Raw genomic sequence first — 18,067 nt, 5'->3', positions numbered from 1 at the left:
GGCCAAAACACATCTAAACAAACAGGAAACTATGTAAATCTAAGAATTTATTTTCATTTTGGAGACTGCCATCCAGTTTTGTTACGTTCTTTCTCATAAATTACAATGTCATCATTTCTTATATATTTTGATGGTACAGAAATTTAACGTATCTGCTTACAGTGGATCTTTGTATCGGAAAAGTTTCTATCACCGAGAACAGCGCCTCACTAAAATATAGCGATGCATCCTAAGCCAGTTCTCTCCGGGTGGCCTGTGCCACAACTATCTAATGTGAAGCACTGCGCAGTTATGTCCCCTTATCTTTGTATAAATAACGTCGTTCGAAGTCATTTCCATTCTCGTCATTTAGTGCAAGTCATTGTTGATATTGAGTGTGTAACATTACGCATAATCACCGAGATCCATTCCATATATGCCTTTATTACCCTTAAGACAAATCTATCAAATTTTGATTGGTTAATAGCCAAACATACGAAACCTTGTCGGCGGATTCGCCAGGGCTCACGATAAGCCCCTCAACTCTGTCAAGTGGCACACTAACACGGGTCGTTCGAATGACCTTGACCTCATTCCCCGGCCTGTTCTTAACCTGACTCCTACAACAGCCTCTAACATTACTGTCCACATGGATCAGAAGCGTGATGATGAAACACAATCTAACATGAAAACTAATAATCACATATACTCAAAGTGCTAATCACAATCAAAACATCTGACAAAAATAATAAGAAATGTTGTTCAACAAACCTTCATACATGTGCACAAGTGGCAATAAAGTTAGAGATCCATTTGCCATCTCTATCCTTCTCTAAAACCTGGCTGTTCCCTCTTTTTGCAATCTATCTCGTTAACTGTGTCAACATTCTAATGACAGTTTCTTAAACAACATTTTTTATTTTCAGGACATAAATTCTGCAAGCCTCACAGAGTTAGTCTGATGTTTTGATTACCATCAGCATTTCATTGAGTATTATATGCTTATTAGTTTTCAAGTTGCAATTCGATGGTCCAAGGGACAACAACTGTGACTTCAGGAGACATCAGGGAGATAAAAACAACAACTCAGAGATGAAAAAATAACTGTTTAATTTTTGTCATGAAAAACCCAAAGCTGAATCCAGGAATGATGCAAATTTGTCAGGTTTCCCAGAAGGCAGTGGTTTCAACTTGGTGAAGTCACAGGTCTGTATTTTCTCACACAATGAACTGAAAATAGAAACAGTTGAGTGAGTGGGTTGAGTTTTATGCCACACTCAGCAATATTTTCGTTCAATGGCAGCGGTCTGTAAATAATATCTAAAGTCTGGACCAGACAATCTAGTGATCAACAACACAAGCATTGGTTCAACTGGGAACCGATGACATGTGTCAACCAAGTTAGTGAGTCTGACCACTCGATCCCATTTGTGGCCTCTTATGACAAGCATAGTCGCCTCTTATGGCAAGCATGGGTTGCTGAAGGCCTATTCTACCCCGGAACCTTCACTGGTCAAAAACAGGAACAAGGTCATGTCGAGGTTCGTGCAAATGTAGCATTAGAAATTTCAATATATCTGTAATTTTGAGCTGCATACGAACAGATATGAGTAATACAATAAACCAATGAATGGCCAGTGATTTTATAGAGAATACTAAATGACGCTCTGTGTAATAACAAGTTTATGAAATGAGTGAATGGTTTCATATCCAATGAATGGTCAGTGATTTTATAGAGAATACTAATTGACACTCTGTGTAATACCAAGTTTATGAAACGAGTGAATGGGTTCATACCCAATGAATGATCTTTCATCATTGAGGTATTTGTACACAAAACACAATAAATAAAAGCCAATTCTTGATCTGACAGGAAGCAAGTGCATGTTTTTTTATGACAGGTGTTATGTGGGAATGCTTAGAGGTTCTGACTATGATTCAGGAGGCTGTGGACATTTTGTAATTCTGAAAGCAGTTTCTGAGAAAATACCCAAAAGCGGTTCAACACAAGTGGGAATAAATTATTGGACCACAACACAAGGCTTGGGATACAATGCACTGATATACAACTCCTGTAAGATTCAAAACAAGTGGTATTGATATAAAAACACGCCTAAAATAACTGCAATTTTTCAAGATTTCCACGATGTCTATGAACAGCACAATCTGCACACAGCTCCCAAATTCATACACTTCCCCAACAATATCCCAGCTTTGCTCTCTGAAACTTGAAAATATTTGCAATAAGAAGACAAAGTCATCACTATCCCCCACAAAGGCAAAATATTCTTTATGAATATGTCTACTAGTTATGATTATGTTAAATGTTTTAGCGTGTATATAGCAAACTGGAATGGGCATATTGAAAGGTTTTAAGTTAAGCTCCAGAAAGGAGCATGACCACCAAATTCAGGCAAAGTCAAACTTGTTGCCATGGTCATGCATAAAATATTTTTGCAGTATTCCAAAACTACCAGTTCACCACTAGACCTATTTATGTGCCAAGTTAGGTGAAGAAATAGTGAACGGCTTTAAAAAGACGAATGTGCACGAATGGATGGATGGATATACGAACGGATGGACGGATGGATGGATGGATGGATGGAGACAACAAGAACATATGAAACAAACATACTGCTTATATCATAGCCATATCATCAGAGTATGCATTGTAACCATACTGCATTGTTACACTTCTGATCGTACATGCAACCCACCCAGTTAATACAGATAAGGTACCTGCAAGTGCAGTAGTACAGGTGCCCATCTATGGCCAGCTGATGTGCAAGTTCAATCTGGTGGTTTCCCTGCAGCTCTTCATTGATGACCACCAGCAGAGGCTTCCCAGCACCAAGGACATCTAGCACACTCCCCGCACCTGACCATAACACATAAAATGTAAGCCCCAGAGAACAGTCTCATTTATCTATCAGTTTAGATTTCTTTGGACATAAAAGTGAAAACCAACCATGGAGAAATTACTTGAAGGCTTTGCTGAAAATAAATTGAGGCCATGAGTGAAGTGAGAAGTGTAAGGATCCCCTAACTGGACAAGTGAGTGCAGCTTGTACACAAACCTCACTGACACGCTGTTTCCGTAGAATAAACACACACATCAGTATGATAAACACATGCTCTGTATCTGGAGAATAAACACATATCCAATGTCAGTATAATAAACACGTCTGTATCTGGGGAATAAACACCAACCATACATCAGTATAATAAACACGTCTGTATCTGGGGAATAAACACATACCATACACCAGTATAATAAACACATGTATGTATCTGGGGAATAAACACATACCATACGTCAGTATAATAAACACATCTGTACCTTGGGAATAACAAGTTAGTAAAATAAACACATCTTCTACACAAATCCAATTGGTAGGTTACATACACATGTTCAGTTACACCAGGTTTAAAGAAAGACCAAGCACTGTTTCATAAATAAAACCCTTACCTGCATGACTTATAACAAGAGATGCTCCTTGAATGTCATCGGCAATAGAGTCTTTGTACTCAAAATGTTCCACAGTAAAATCATCCACTTCACTGTCTTCAATATCAAAGTCTATTTTGCCAGTCTGCAATGTCAGCTTGTTGTAGCCAAGAGTCTTAAATACCTGAAAATAGATTGAAGGTGTGCACAAATTAGGTATTTATGCTTTACTGGTAAGTATTCCAGTTTAATCACAGAATGTTTGCTTGCTGTGAGAGTATGTGAGTATGTGAGTATGTGAGTATGCCACTTTTAGCAATATTTAAGAATATCCCAAAGGTGGGGGACACCAGAATGGGCTGTACCCGATGTACCCATGTTGGGAACTGAACCCAGGCCTTCAGCATAAAAAGCAAAAGCTTTAACCACTGAGCTACCCCAACACCAAGCCTGCAGTTATAGGAAATTGCAAAAGGCAAAGAGCAAAGTTTGTACAAGGTTAATGTCATGACAACCATAGAAACTTAATAAGGATGACCTGGAATTCAAACCAGGTAATTACCAGGTAATCAATTGAAAAATATCATTCTAGATTTAGCTCACAATTCAAATGTTTTTCAAAGCAGGGGTGGAACTGTAAGTCTCACATCCGTAGGCAGATGCTCTACCGCATGGCCACTGGGCTGACGAAGGTGGTAGGGTTAAATTATCTACTTAGTTACTGCCAGTAAACTGATTTTATGAGTGCTTCAGTTGTTATGTAGCTTCATTGAATGATCATCTACATTGTAATTACCCATCACTCACAGTGTATATGTTAGAGAAACCACTTCTCCTCGGAGGCGTGTTTTCTCCTATACATACAATCCAATTCTTTAAAACCTACACATTGATATGCATGTAAATGTGTCCAAGTAAGGAGTAATGTTGGTCTTTCTATGCCAACACTGAGGTGATCATCCTCGGTATCTCCTGGGCATACGTTCCGAAAAGTCTACACTATACCCTGGACGCATTTACGGCTCACCCCGATAAATTTATTACCTCCCTTGGCTGGCTTTTTATGCAATCAGATGTCTTCGCTGAGAAGTTAATCACAACTCTCTTTCGCTTTTTAAATTATCTAGCCTATTAAACTTGGCAAAAAAAACATGCAGAGGTTTTCTGAAGGAGGTTGATGGGGTTCTTGCATATATATCTAAAAAGTTTCTGACCAAAAACTTTGCCTGTACGATTTCCCCAAATTGTGGGTCGCATGGCGAGCAAACCTTCGCAGTTGCGACTGCTACCTTTGTTCACACTGGCAAGCTCGGTTATAACGGCGGCCTAGCTGATTGGCTACTGTGAGAATGCGGAGCCAGCAAAGGGAGGTAATAAAATTATCGGGCCGACCCGTGGATGTGTCCAGGGTATAGTGGAGACTTATCGGATCGCATACCCTGGAGATATCGAGGATGCGAGGTGATATGCTGCAAATTAGCATTATTACCTCACTCAGAAACAATATGACTCAAAGTAAAACAATTTAATAATCAGTCAGCAATATCATAAAATGTGAAAATGCTTTGGTTTAATCTTTACTTAAAGGCTATTATAAATGTTTCATTTATTCCAACCAATTCACAAAATGGCTTCACTTCCTAGTCCACCTGAGCCGCTTTAAACTACATGTAACTTTTTCACCGACAACTCAACTTGTATGTTTCCCTCCCTGTAAACAAAATAGACAGAGTTGCTCTGTTTTAAGGGTAGAGTCATCCTCGATATCTCCAGGGTATACGTTCCAATGAATCTCCACTATACCTTGGATGCATCTATGCATCTACAGCCTCCTTTGGGTGCCTTTTCATCCAATCAAGTGTATATGCTGGGAAGTTGAGTGAACCAATCACAACTGTCTTTCACATTTTTAAATTATCTAACCAATTAAATTTTGCAACACAAATCATGCTAAGATTCTCTGAAAGAGGCAGAGGGATTCCTTGTGTTTTTTTTTTTAATTTTCAATCCTATCAATGTGTCTGTATGATTTCCCCCAAATCTGAGTTGCACTGCAAACAAACCTTCACAGCTGTGACCGCTACTGTTGTTGACACTAGCAAGCTCAGTTGTAACAGCGGCTTCTCTGATCGGCTACTGTGAGGATGTGGAGCCAGCAAAGGGAGGTAATAAAAGTTTTGTAGATGCATCAAGGGTATGGTGGAGTCTTATTGAGCATACCCTGTCGATAGTGAGGATGGGGTAGAGTATGTGCATATCAAGGTTCCATGGCTAATCAATTTCAACTATGAGAAACATCTTCTCTCATGGTCAAAGTATGTGGCAAGATGAAGGTCAAACAGCTACTTTGACAGTCACTTACAACTTAATGGATCGGCACAGGTAATTAGACTTGGGACATACTCATGTATGTAACAATGGTGTCCAACATTTCCTTCACTTCCTCTGTATGCAAACTGAGATGTGGGCAAAATGGGATCAACCTTATGATCAGGGATGTGTGTACGGTTCATTTGGGTATAGGTGGTTGTGTATGAGGGGTTGTGTGCAATCTTCCACAACGTTGTTAATGTTCTCCAGACTTGCTATGTTTTTCAGCACTTTGGTTTTACACCACATGAATTAGGGCAGGGGAGTACTGTACATTATCAGGCGCACTTTTCCAGATCAATTGACGCAGAGCATCTGTAGAATCCCTCACTATATCTTGTATGAAAGTCCCTTTCAACCGGATGCGATGTCACATGTCAATGACAGGCACTTTCACTGAAGAAACTTTTGCAAATATTTCTTACTGAACAGGGTTTCAAACTTGCAAATCTCGGTTTTGGAGTTCCACGCTCTACCAATTGAGCTACTGAGGCCTCGATGGGAGAGTGTTCAAAGTTTTGGGTCATACTTGCAAGCAGAAGTTGGTTTGCTCATACTAAATTCAATATTTGCATGATGGAGTACTTGAAAATGAAATTGATTTATCATTGGAGTAAGAATCATACTCAAATGCATGTCCAGACTGAGTAAGGTTTTTCAGCTTCATTTTAAACAACTTGGAACTGGTACAATTTTGGTTGAGTTACGCTAGAAAGGACAGGATATGAGGGCCGGGTATCATTGTTTGGAAAAGTTTGGTAAGTGAAAATACCATAAATATGATGTTGTTGAAAGTTAGTGGGTGTTTGGTGGTGCTGGTGCTGAGAGAGACAAGACACAAGATGTTTCTGGTACCAGCAGCCAATCGAGATGTTCCCATTCTCAAACAGCGGATTTCATCTGGTTCATACCTTCCCCACACATTGCAAATTTTATTTTTTGTTTTTCTGTGGTGGTGGTGGGTCTTTCTAAAATGAGTGAGTTTAGTTTTACGCCGCTTTTTAGCAATATTCCAGCAATATGACGGCGAGGGACACCAGAAAATGGGCTTCACACATTGTACCGATGTGGGGAATCGAACCCGGGTCTTTGGCGTGACGAGCGAACGCTTTAACCATTAGGCTACCCCACCACCCCAAACTATGTTTGATTTCACGTGCGCTTATTTGTTGGGGGATTCTAAGGGCAGGCAATTAGCGCTCCCTACAAATAGGAAAGCGTACCTGACCCTAAACCCAAGCCCTAACCCCAAGGATCGTAAAGGGACCCTAACCCTAAGGATCATGTAAAGGGTGCGCCCGGTAAACTGCACTCAGGACAGGAAGGGTCTCATAGTCATGTTTTCATATTTCCCACACCTAACTGAGTTTGCCCGATATCAGCTGTACATCATATGAGTATAATTAATCACCAGTTAGTCAGGTCAGTAATTAAGTCATGTTAGCAATTCTGCGTCGCCACGTAAATAAATTACCTCCGGAATCACACGGCAACGACTGTGCAGGTACCAGCCGAGAGCCGCGATGCGGTCCAGTACAGTCAAGACATGACCCTGTATGGGACCGCATCGCGGCTCTCGGCTATGCAGGTACAATCGCCTACCCAGAAATCATGTAGCCTTGTAGGTGTACACTGGCCACAATAAACAAAGACATGTTTACGAGTTGACAGACATAATGAATCTGGGACACACAATGCCTCGTTTAGGTAATGTGAATTAGCATCAACCTTGCAAAGTTGTTTCGATGACGTCGTCTTTGTGAGTGCGTGAAAGGTCGTTGTTCCCACTGTCACGAACACTGTTTTCGACATGTTTGCCAGCAGAACACAACACGCGGAGATGCTATTAGAAATAAAACTGCTTCTATTATCCTAGAATGAAGGGTGAATTTATAACAGAGTATATCCTCAGAATAGTTTAAATACATATCAATGTATATTTCAAAACATAATAATAATATGTAGTGATTTTTCAATGAATGCTTATCACAATAAAAACCAAAAACTTTGCAGTTAGGCGATTTCAGTCTTTTCTTTATAATAGGTTGTATATAATATCAAATCTTTGTGCACGTGCGGAACTTATGTTTTTAAGCTATGAAATTAGAAATATTGCTAGTATAACTATTGACCATTGATTAAGAACAAAAATAAATCATAAATCATTATCCATTAATCCTTAAGTAGTTTGCTTGATAAACGTGTTATCGAAAATTGACCAATGCGAACCGTTCGCTATATTAACTGCGTTGCAAAGATGGCTGTCAGTTTATCGAAAGAACAGAAGAAAACAACATAAAATATTTTGTCTGAAGTAAGTGTTATTTCCTGTCTTTAATTGTAACTTATGTCATCTGTGGATATTGTTTATGTTTGTGAACACTAATTAGCTATTTCTGCATGAGGCGTGTTGATAACATCAAGAAAATAGCAAGGCAGAATACGGCGCACCCACCCAACTCACGTTCACGTAAACGAGAAAAATACTGCTCACAACAGTTGTTATAATCATTCGTAGTAGACAATTTGGATTGCACGTTCAGAATGACGCCAAAAACGGTAGTGTTTGAAATCAAATCCTGAGAAGTTTTTCTCTTCTCTCTCAGATACAATAAAACCCCATCTGAAAAGAAAGATCACCATCACAAGCATAACTTCTCCCATACTAATCACCATGGTAGCGTGAATATGTAATAAAGAGATCTGTTCTGTGTCCAGATGCTGACTTGGTTTAGATTGAATGAAGAATGATTTCTTATGGGAAAGTACATATTTACCCATGCCTCTCTTTTATCCTAATTTTAGCGGGATCGGGTGGTGAGGCTAGCTGACTTGGTTGACACATGTCATCGGTTCCCAAGTACGCAGATCGATGCTCATGTTGTTGATCACTGGATTGTCTGGTCCAGACTCGATTATTTACAGACAGCCGCCATATAGCTGGAATATTGCTGGGTGCAGCGTAAAACTAAAACTCACTCACTCACTCCTAGTTTTAGTTGAGTAATATCTGCCCTGGTCCACCTCGTCCTCGACTAACATATCATTTCACATTGATATCAACAAAGGGGCTTTGGGGTAGCGTAGTCATCAAAAGCTCATCATGTCATCATGTCATCATGTCAAAGGCTCAGATTTTGTTTCCCCTCATTGATACTGTATGTGATGACCATTTCTTGTATCCTCCATAGTGAAATTGCTGGAATATTACTAAAAGTGACATAAAACCCAAATTACTCACTGACATCAACAGATGAGTGTTTCCGAAGAAAGTGTTTTGACTTAAGGTAAGGTAAAGTGTGTTGTTTGTGTTTTGATACATGTCTACATTATCTGGCAATCTGACAGGTGACATCTGATAGTAGTTTGCAATCTACTGACCATGCTGACATGTTCAAGACCCAAAATCTCCCCTAAACTTTGTCATTTGCTTACTTACTCATCACTGTATGTTTCAGCATCTGCAGCCAGCAACGCATGAGATGGAGGACCGCCTCCTCTCACTTGGACCCGGGGCCAGCGAAACAAGTGGCATGGCCTGGCAGACACCTGTCACACTGCCGGTTGCTATTAAAGAGGTTCGTCAGTCTGTCTTAATTAATGAAAGATAGTTTGTTACTAGTCTGTGGCTTCACACTTAAGATATGGTGAGGACACGTAGCAGATAGCTTGTGACTTAATGTCACCAAAGTTGCTGATGTGGATCAGTCAGTGATCTTTGAAACATGGGGCTAGGACCCTATGGATCGCTTGCAGTCAATGTCATTAAGTTTTGCTGATGTTGGTCAGTGTGTGATATTTGAGGTGTGGCGAGGACCTTGTAGATAGCTTGTTACTGAATGTTGCCAGATGTTGCCGATGTGGCTGGGACCAGTGTTCAAAATAACTGCCTGCCCGCAAGCAAAATGCTAGTTGACCTTTGTGGGGCATGTCAAAAGTTTCTGAAGCTGGTCAGCATGGATACTGATAATTTAGGAATTAGAATTAAATTAGAATTTCCTGAATCTGAATCCTGAGTTGCTAATTTAAGCGACGTTGTCCTCAAAAACAATCAGAAGACAGAGTCATCAATATCCACCGCAATGGCAAAATATCGTTCATGAACATGTCTAGAAGATGTGATTAAGCCATATGTTTTGGTGTGTACACAGAAAATTGGAAGGAGAGTAATGAAAGGTTTTAAAAGTTTTACTCCTGAAAGGAAAACAACCACCAGTTTCTAAGTCAAACTTATTGCCATGGAAACACCCAAATATTCTTATCAGAATTGAACAAAATTACCAAAATGCACCAGTATATCAGAAGACCAAGCTATGTACCAAGTTTTGTGAAGTAACAGGGAAAGGTTTTAGAGTTCTGCTCCAGAAAAGAACACCACCACCCATCTCAACGTAAGTCAAACTTGTTGTCACAGAAATGCCTAGAATATTTTATTCAGAATTCCAAAAGTACCAAAAGTTGCCAATACACCACCAAATCTATCTATGTGCCAAGTTTGGTGAAGAAACATTGAACAGTTTTATACTTCTTCTCCAGAAAAGAGCTCTACCATTAATTTCAGCCTAAGTCAAAGGTATTGCCATGGAAATACCAAAAGGCACCAGTACACCAGTAGACCAGGCTATGTACCAAGTTTGGTGAAGTAACAGGGAAAAGAAAAGATCCAGAAAAGATCACTACCACTAATTTCAGCCTAAGTCAAAGTTGTTGCCATGGAAATGCCAAAAATATTTCATTCAGAATTCTGAAACTATCGAAAGGCACCAGTACACCAATCTATCTGCCAAGTATCGTGAGGAAATAGTGAACAGTTTTAGAGTTCTTCTCCGGAAAAGAGCACTAACACAAAGTTCAGTGGAAGTCAAACTTGTTGCCATGGAAATGGCATGGACAGACAGAGTGCATTTCAGTACCCCCTGCATAATGGGTTGCGGGCGATAAATGATCAAATGCACACAATACAAGTATCTCAGTCGTACGCAGTAACATCATTGGTCAGTTCTGAAGTGCCAGGGATGACCCCTGTGATTGACCGCTGTTTGAAAGCAAACCCCAGACAACTGAGGAGGGTCCTTCAATGATCGTGGTAGGTTTTGTATGAGTACATGCAGAGATGAAATTATGAATATGTGGTCCAGATCTTTTGTGCATGAAATGTTCATTGCAATCCTGAATATGTTTTGTGGAAGATATTGGAATGGACTCTGTCCATGCGTCCATCTGTCTGTTGTCATTTTGGGAGCAGATCTTTACAATCATTTCTTCACTGAACTTGGCACATAGATAGGATTGGTTGTGTAATGATGCTTTTTGGTAGTTTTGGAATTCTGAATTAAATATTTTAGGCATGTCCATGGCAACAGGCTTGACCTTGACTGAAATTTGTGGTAGTGCTGTTTTCTGGAGCAGAACCTATAACTCATTCACTGTTTCTTCACCAAATTTTGGACATAGACATATCTAGGAGTGAACTGGTGCGTTTTGGTAGTTTTGGAATTCTGATTAAATTATATTTTTGTGATTCCATGGCAACAAGTTTGACTTCAGCTAAATTTTATGTTAATGTTCCTTTCTGGAGCAGAACTTAAAAATCTTTCAATGCTCTCCTTCCACTTTGCTCCATAAATGCCAGAACATCTGACACAATCATAACTTGCAGACCTTTTCATGAAGAGTATTTTGCCATTGGGATATTCATTACTTTGTCTTCTTTTTTGAAAATGTATGGGAGTTCTTGGAGTGAGCCCTATCCATGTCAGATGCTCACAGTTAATAGTCTGAAATAATTAATTAGTGAAATGAATACTCGAACTATTCTCATATGCGCTGCTTTATTGTCTATAAATTTTCAAGTATTATCTCGGCCATGTATTGTGTCTGAAGGGATTAGTGAAGGTTTGGGGTCACTAACCCCAGTTGCTAGTAACAGTTTGCATCTATTTCCAACACTGGCTAGGACCCAATAGGTAGCTTGTCACTTAATCACCAGATGTTGCTGATGTGGGTCAGTTTGTGATAATTGAGATACAACTTGGACCCTGCAGATAGCGTGTTACTTAATGTTGCCAGATGTAGCCAATGTAGGTCAGTGGGTGATATTTGAGATGTGTCTAGGACCCTATGGATAGCTTGTCATTTTATGTCACCAGCAGTTACTGATGTGAGTCAGTCTGTGATCTTGAGATGTGCCTTGACCTTATAGATACCTTGTCACTTTGTTCAGTTCTTAATGTTGCCAGATATTGCTGTTGAGGGTCAGTCTGTGATATTTGAGATATGGCTTGGCCCCAATGGATAGCTTGTTACTTTGTTGCCAGATGTTGCTGTTGAGGGTCAGTCTGTGATATTTGAGGTATGGCTTGGACCCAATGAATAGCTTGTTACTTTGTTGCCAGATGTTGCTGTTGAGGGTCAGTCTGTGATATCTGGGATATGGCTTGGACCCAATGGAAAGCTTGTTACTTTGTTGCCAGATGTTGCTGTTGAGGGTCAGTCTGTGATATTTGACATATGGCTTGGACCCAATGGAAAGCTTGTTACTTTGTTGCCAGATGTTGCTGTTGAGGGTCAGTCTGTGATATTTGAGATATGGCTTGGACCCAGTGGTAAGCTTGTTACTTTGTTGCCAAATGTTGCTGTTGAGGATCAGTCTGTGATATTTGAGATATGGCTTGGACCCAATGGATAGCTTGTTACTTTGTTGCCAGATGTTGCTGTTGAGGGTCAGTCTGTGATATTTGAGATAAGGCTTGGATCCAGTGGTAAGCTTGTTACTTTGTTGCCAGATGTTGCTGTTGAGGGTCAGTCTGTGATATCTGGGATATGGCTTGGACCCAATGGAAAGCTTGTTACTTTGTTGCCAGATGTTGCTGTTGAGGATCAGTCTGTGATATCTGGGATATGGCTTGGACCCAATGGAAAGCTTGTTACTTTGTTGCCAGATGTTGCTGTTGAGGATCAGTCTGTGATATTTGAGATATGGCTTGGACCCAATGGATAGCTTGTTACTTTGTTGCCAGATGTTGTTGTTGAGGGTCAGTCTGTTGACAAGTTAAAGGTTGAGACGTATGCTGATGATATGTGGCAACTCATAGTGTTTAAGACATGGCTAGACCACAGATGATAACTTGTGGTAGAATTCATATGTTGCTTATTTATCAGACATTTGTTATTTTACATTTGTCCACTCTAAAAGGCAGTGTTCATAATGGTGTTTCCGAGTAACAGGACACTGGATCCTGTAAGTTTCAGAGGTCTGTCTGACCCACAGAAAATTCACAGGACACATGGAATAAAACTAAAGGCACTTCAGACACATTTCTTGTAATTGGCTCTGAAATTATTAATATTATATAATAACAAATGTCAGATTTAAGAACAGCAAACAATTGTCACATGCCACAAATAACAAATGTGTAACCAAATGTGTAACTCTTGAAGTCTTCAAGAATGTTCATTCAGTTGGAAGAACTAATTTCTTTCATTTTAATCCTTGATCAAGTTGATGATGCCTAATGGTGTCCATGACGATGCTATGACACATGATGTCACTGTGACCTAGACAGCGGATGAAGTAGCTACTTGCCTGTGACTGTTAGCCTGAGGCTAGTTAAAAAGCAGTCAAGCCAGTAAAAACTCCAGACACTGGCCTGATTGTGTAGTGAATTTTCACGGGCTCAGTTTGTAAATACAGTCATCCCTTGCAATGACGCGCTTCGTGATACCGCGGATTCGGTTAAACCGTGGGGTAATCCATGGCTCCCATAAAAAAAAGTTGAACAGCGATCACACCCCTTCATGAAATCGAAAATAGCTCATCAACAAATCCGCTGTTGAGCTTTTATAAATTACTTGAACTAGTGAAATTCAGTGCGGATGACCACTGACAGTGTTTTTCGTACATACCCATTGTGTTTCAGATGCTTAAAACATGCAGCGTTTTCTCAATAATAATCATAACAACATCATAGTAGTAACTTATGAAGGACAAGACATGCTATCAGTTGAGTTCTGACGAGTACTTACAATGTTTGCTGTGATGCAACAGACCATGCTCTAGCACGTTAAAACACAGTCATCCCAAAACGTATGGTGTCAGAAACCGCATTTTATTTGATTAATTCAATCCCAATTTTATTTATTAACACTGTTGACAGAAAGAACGGAAACACCGTGAGTGAATGGCATTACCTCATTCCATACACGTACAAGTCGTTCGGTTACCACCTTCTTGAGGGTCTGTTTTTCGCTCCTACCGCAATCACACTAATTTCACATTATGCTTAGCAACTATGAACAGATTATAACCTCATAATCCATTGACTCAAAGACCCGTGTTATTTACTTACTGAAATGATATTCAACAATTAAATGGCCCACATTTTGTTTTTTAAACAATCAGAGTTGCAAGTATCGTGGGAAGTCAGCAGTGACTTGTCAAACTGTCCCCTACATAAAATGTATCCAGACTGGTAACGGCCTGTGTTCATTGTTATGTTAAATATGGTTGCAGAAAACATGCGTTAAATACTTGCCAGATAGCAATGTAAAACATCTGTTACAATAACTGCTCAATATGTAAAATTTTCTGATAATGGAATAGAAGTTCTTTGATGTAATATTATCTGATCGTTTTTACCTGAATCACCAGTACATCTGTGTACAGTTGATTGTTATTTCCAGGTTAGTTGAATAACAGCAAAGACATATATTCACGTGAATATACATCTTTGATAACAGGTAGCATAACAGGAACAACAATTAAATTATGATGTCTAGTGATATTTGATTGCAAGTTTCTCGTACGCATATGTGTTTTCTTTTTCAAAGTTTGTTTATTTTCTCCTTCATCGGTACAATATTTTTGACTGAGCACAATTCACGAAATAGCAGTTTTGTCACGTCCTTGGAAAATACAATTTTACTTGGCCTTTGTTCCACATTATTTAAAAGGTACTATAACGCAGTTGTTATCCGCAGAACCCAAGACCTGAGTTATGGCGACTGTGTATCACTCTCTTTGACTTCTTAAGTTATAACACATTCTTAAGTCATGCAGTATTATGACCCGGCAGAAATGTTCATCATATCCGCTGCCTAATGACGTAACCCTTGTCATGCCAACAATGTCTTAATCTTGAATCTTTTTTGGATCTTTTGCTTAGTTTCTGCATGCAAATTGCGGACTTGTGAATTATTTTGTGAGCATGCAACTCTCAGACATAGCTAGCCCGGGCAGCTGGCAAAATTTGTAAACTGTGTTGCTGTGGTCCTAGAAGGTGCATAATGTTGTCCATGATGAGACGTGGTGTGTTGTCATCATGACCCGTATCACTCATGATGTGGCCCGTATCACACATGATGTTGTCATCATGACACGTACCACACATGATGTTGTCATCATGACCCGTATCACACATGATGTTGTCATCATGACCCGTATCACTCATGATGTGGCCCGTATCACACATGATGTTGTAGTCATGAAGCAGATGATGTGTCATGTTATCCATGATGACTGGTCTGATATGTTGTCAACATGTGATATTGAGGGATGTTATCCATGATGACTGGTCTGATATGTTGTCAACATGTGATATTGAGGGATGTTATCCATGATGATATAGGAGAAATGTCATCTAGGTCAACATCATTCAAAATTACACATCATCGGGATCACAATGACAACATCACTCACGGTCATATGTCATCATCGACAACATTCACCTTCGCAACATGTCATTAGGTTCACACTTACAGAATCATATGCAATCCAGGGCTCAAATTAGTGCTTTGTTACTTTCACTGGTTCAACCAAATATTACAATATGTACCCAGGTTATGAGTCTAATTTGCACAAGGTGCAAGTCAGTCTTAAATCAACAATAAATGTACCACTGTAAGCATAAAAATGTCATTTCATTTGTCTTCGAAATTTTTATTTGCAATGGCACAGAAACATAGCTATTCATACACACATCTCGGCTATGGCAACTCCTGTAAACAGTAATTGGCTGTGTCTGTGCATTGCTATGGTTTCATGGGTTCAACTGGTGTTTTAACACCCTATATTGCAATTGGAATTTGGCTTGTGCAACTAGGTTTCTATGTTAGGTTGCCCCTAGTGCAAATAGGTTAACTATTCTTAAATCCAGCCCTGCCATCATGGACAACGTCATGTGTCACCATGGATAGTATTACTCAACGAGACATGTTATCAAGGTCATGGTGACAATAACTATGTCATCATGGGCAACATGACATGTCTTTAGGGTCATTGTGACACAATCACGTCATGATTGACAACATCACATGTCATCATTGTCATGGTGACACAATCATATGTCATAATTGTCATGATGCCAGTGGTCAGATAGAAATCACCAACCCTCCAGCCCCAGTGTCTAACTGAATATTTCACAATGTCTTTATGTGAAGTTGTTATTTGCGGCATGTGACACATGTTTGTTATCATATAATGTTAATAATTTCAATGTCAGTTATGAGAAATGTTAATTCTGAAATGTTTGTTCAACTTTATTCTGTAGGTCCTGTGAATTTTCAGTGGGTCAGACATCTGAAACTTACAGGACTCAATGTCCTGTTACTTTGAAACAGCATCGTGAACACTGTATGACAGAAGCATATTTTTGTCTGGGAACTAAACGTGGGAATGTCCTTGTTTATTTTCAGGATTCTGATGAAGGTGATGAGGAAATTGTCGTTGACAGCCGAGACAAGCCACTGAGTGCCCTCATAACTGAGGGTATAGCTGCGGGGCCCTCTCATGTATCTCCACCGGCCATCCCAGGACCAACTCCTGTCAACCAAAACTTCGTGGCTGAGCTGAACGCCAGAGCAGAAGCAATAGTTGAAAGGACAATGGGTAACTCACTCACTCACTCACATTCTCTCTTTTCTTTTAATCAATTGATACGCTACATCCTGGATTTTCAACATGTAGTGAAACAGCACTCCTGTTATGTTTTCCGTATATACCACCTTACATGGTATGTCAATCACATGCCTATCATTACATGGGAATTGTATATTCAGGACTGACCGGTGGGGAGGATGATATGTGGCACTCGGCAGAAGAGGACATTGATGTTGTTTCTGTTGACACTGCGGCTGCTGCTGCTGCTGCTGGTGTCCGATCTGGGCCTAGCACAAGGAGTAAGTCATCATTACAGAAATGCCAACAGTCTGAACAAATGTTCTCATGAACAGTGCTTAATGAAAGAATAACAAAATGGAATTGAAAAGGAAGGGATATGTTGCATTAAAACACATGTATAAAGCTTTGTAGTATTCAGTGAATACACAATGCCATTTAGAAAGTGGTCAAATGTAATGTGTTGTAGTTGAGATTATGCTTTCTTAGTAAAGTACAGATTCTATGAATAAATACACAGTGCCATTTAGTTGTAGAATCCATGGTGACTGAGCGGGTTTGGAGGCTGATTTTGTCTGCTAGCGATAACGTGCCTTACGTGTGGGTTCAAATCGCTGATATATCTCAAGCTAATAAATTATTGTTATCTGTATTTTATAATTAAGTGAAATAGAAGGTCAGTCACTTTGAAGTATTGTTCGACTTCGGTGATTTGACTTTCTCAGACCACCAATTTTGTGCATTCATCTGTGCAAGTATTCTCAGGAACAGTTGGTCAGCGTGTCAGTGGTGCCATTACTATTCTATGGGTGTTGTGGGTGACAACCATTCTTGGCATCATATTTTGTCAATACTGCTGAAAGCAGTTTTAGAACAAAGTCACTTACTCGCTTAAACAGCTTAATCAAGTTAATGCATCTTGAAGGCACAATGCCATGCTTTGTCAACAATATCTTGGTCTATAATATATATTTGGGCATATGCACTCAATTGAGCTTCCTACTGGTACAGTAAAAACCATATTATCCCTTACGACTTGCCTGAAATTGATAATTGAAACTTTGAGGCAAACAGGTCCCTAACAGATAACATGCTTGCCATAATAGGCGACTATACTTGTCGTAAGAGGCGATTAACGGGATTGGGTGGTCAGACTCGCTGACTTGGTTGACACATGTCATCGATTCCCAGTTGTGCAGATCGATGCTCATGTTGTTGATCACTGGATTGACTGGTCTAGACTCGATTATTTACAGACCACCGCCATATAGCTGAAACTGCTGAGTATGGTGTAAAACTAAACTCACTCACTCACTCACCCACTCACCCTAACAGATAAAACTTGCCATATATAGAATGTAAACGAATTCTCCATA

At 39.7% G+C, this 18,067-nt stretch overlaps 2 protein-coding genes across 4 annotated transcripts in view; one reads left to right on the top strand and one right to left on the bottom strand.

Annotated features, from left to right (window-relative positions):
• Positions 1-1,072: 1,072 nt before the first annotated feature.
• Positions 1,073-7,627, bottom strand: LOC137259975 (UDP-N-acetylglucosamine transferase subunit ALG13-like). The gene is made up of 4 exons (XM_067797631.1): positions 7,526-7,627; positions 3,449-3,611; positions 2,719-2,857; positions 1,073-1,209 (listed from the first exon to the last, which is right to left on the bottom strand). The coding sequence occupies exons 1-4, from the start codon at positions 7,607-7,609 to the stop codon at positions 1,098-1,100; spliced, it is 498 nt and encodes a 165-aa protein (XP_067653732.1). The 5' UTR covers positions 7,610-7,627; the 3' UTR covers positions 1,073-1,097.
• Positions 7,628-8,043: 416 nt separating this feature from the next.
• The window catches only part of LOC137259754 (E3 ubiquitin-protein ligase Arkadia-like), a 284,279-nt gene continuing 274,255 nt past the window's right edge, over positions 8,044-18,067 (top strand). For 2 of the 3 annotated variants that reach the window (XR_010954711.1, XM_067797353.1), the window contains exons 1-4: positions 8,044-8,111; positions 9,256-9,375; positions 16,490-16,682; positions 16,853-16,972. Coding sequence is in view for 2 of the 3 variants with exons in the window: in XM_067797353.1 (XP_067653454.1) it covers positions 9,280-9,375; positions 16,490-16,682; positions 16,853-16,972 (409 nt within the window). In the remaining variant the exon portion in view is untranslated. Of the gene's footprint in view, positions 8,118-9,255; positions 9,376-16,489; positions 16,683-16,852; positions 16,973-18,067 lie in introns of all 3 variants that reach the window. The other variant, XM_067797354.1, reaches the window with a different exon arrangement.

Source organism: Haliotis asinina, chromosome 13, assembly GCF_037392515.1.
Source record: "Haliotis asinina isolate JCU_RB_2024 chromosome 13, JCU_Hal_asi_v2, whole genome shotgun sequence".
NCBI classification, from domain to species: domain Eukaryota; kingdom Metazoa; phylum Mollusca; class Gastropoda; order Lepetellida; family Haliotidae; genus Haliotis; species Haliotis asinina.
The sequence above is the reverse complement of the archived record's forward strand: the minus strand, read 5'-3'. Positions and strand labels throughout refer to the sequence as shown.

Excerpts from the sequence above, each read along its gene's own strand:
- LOC137259975 (XM_067797631.1), bottom strand. The coding sequence starts at position 7,609 with ATGTCGAAAACAGTGTTCGTGACAGTGGGAACAACGACCTTTCACGCA. Across the intron at positions 3,612-7,525 it reads CATCGAAACAACTTTGCAAG|GTATTTAAGACTCTTGGCTA; the intron begins GTTGATGCTAAT and ends ATCTATTTTCAG. Across the intron at positions 2,858-3,448 it reads TCTTGTTATAAGTCATGCAG|GTGCGGGGAGTGTGCTAGAT; the intron begins GTAAGGGTTTTA and ends TGTTATGGTCAG.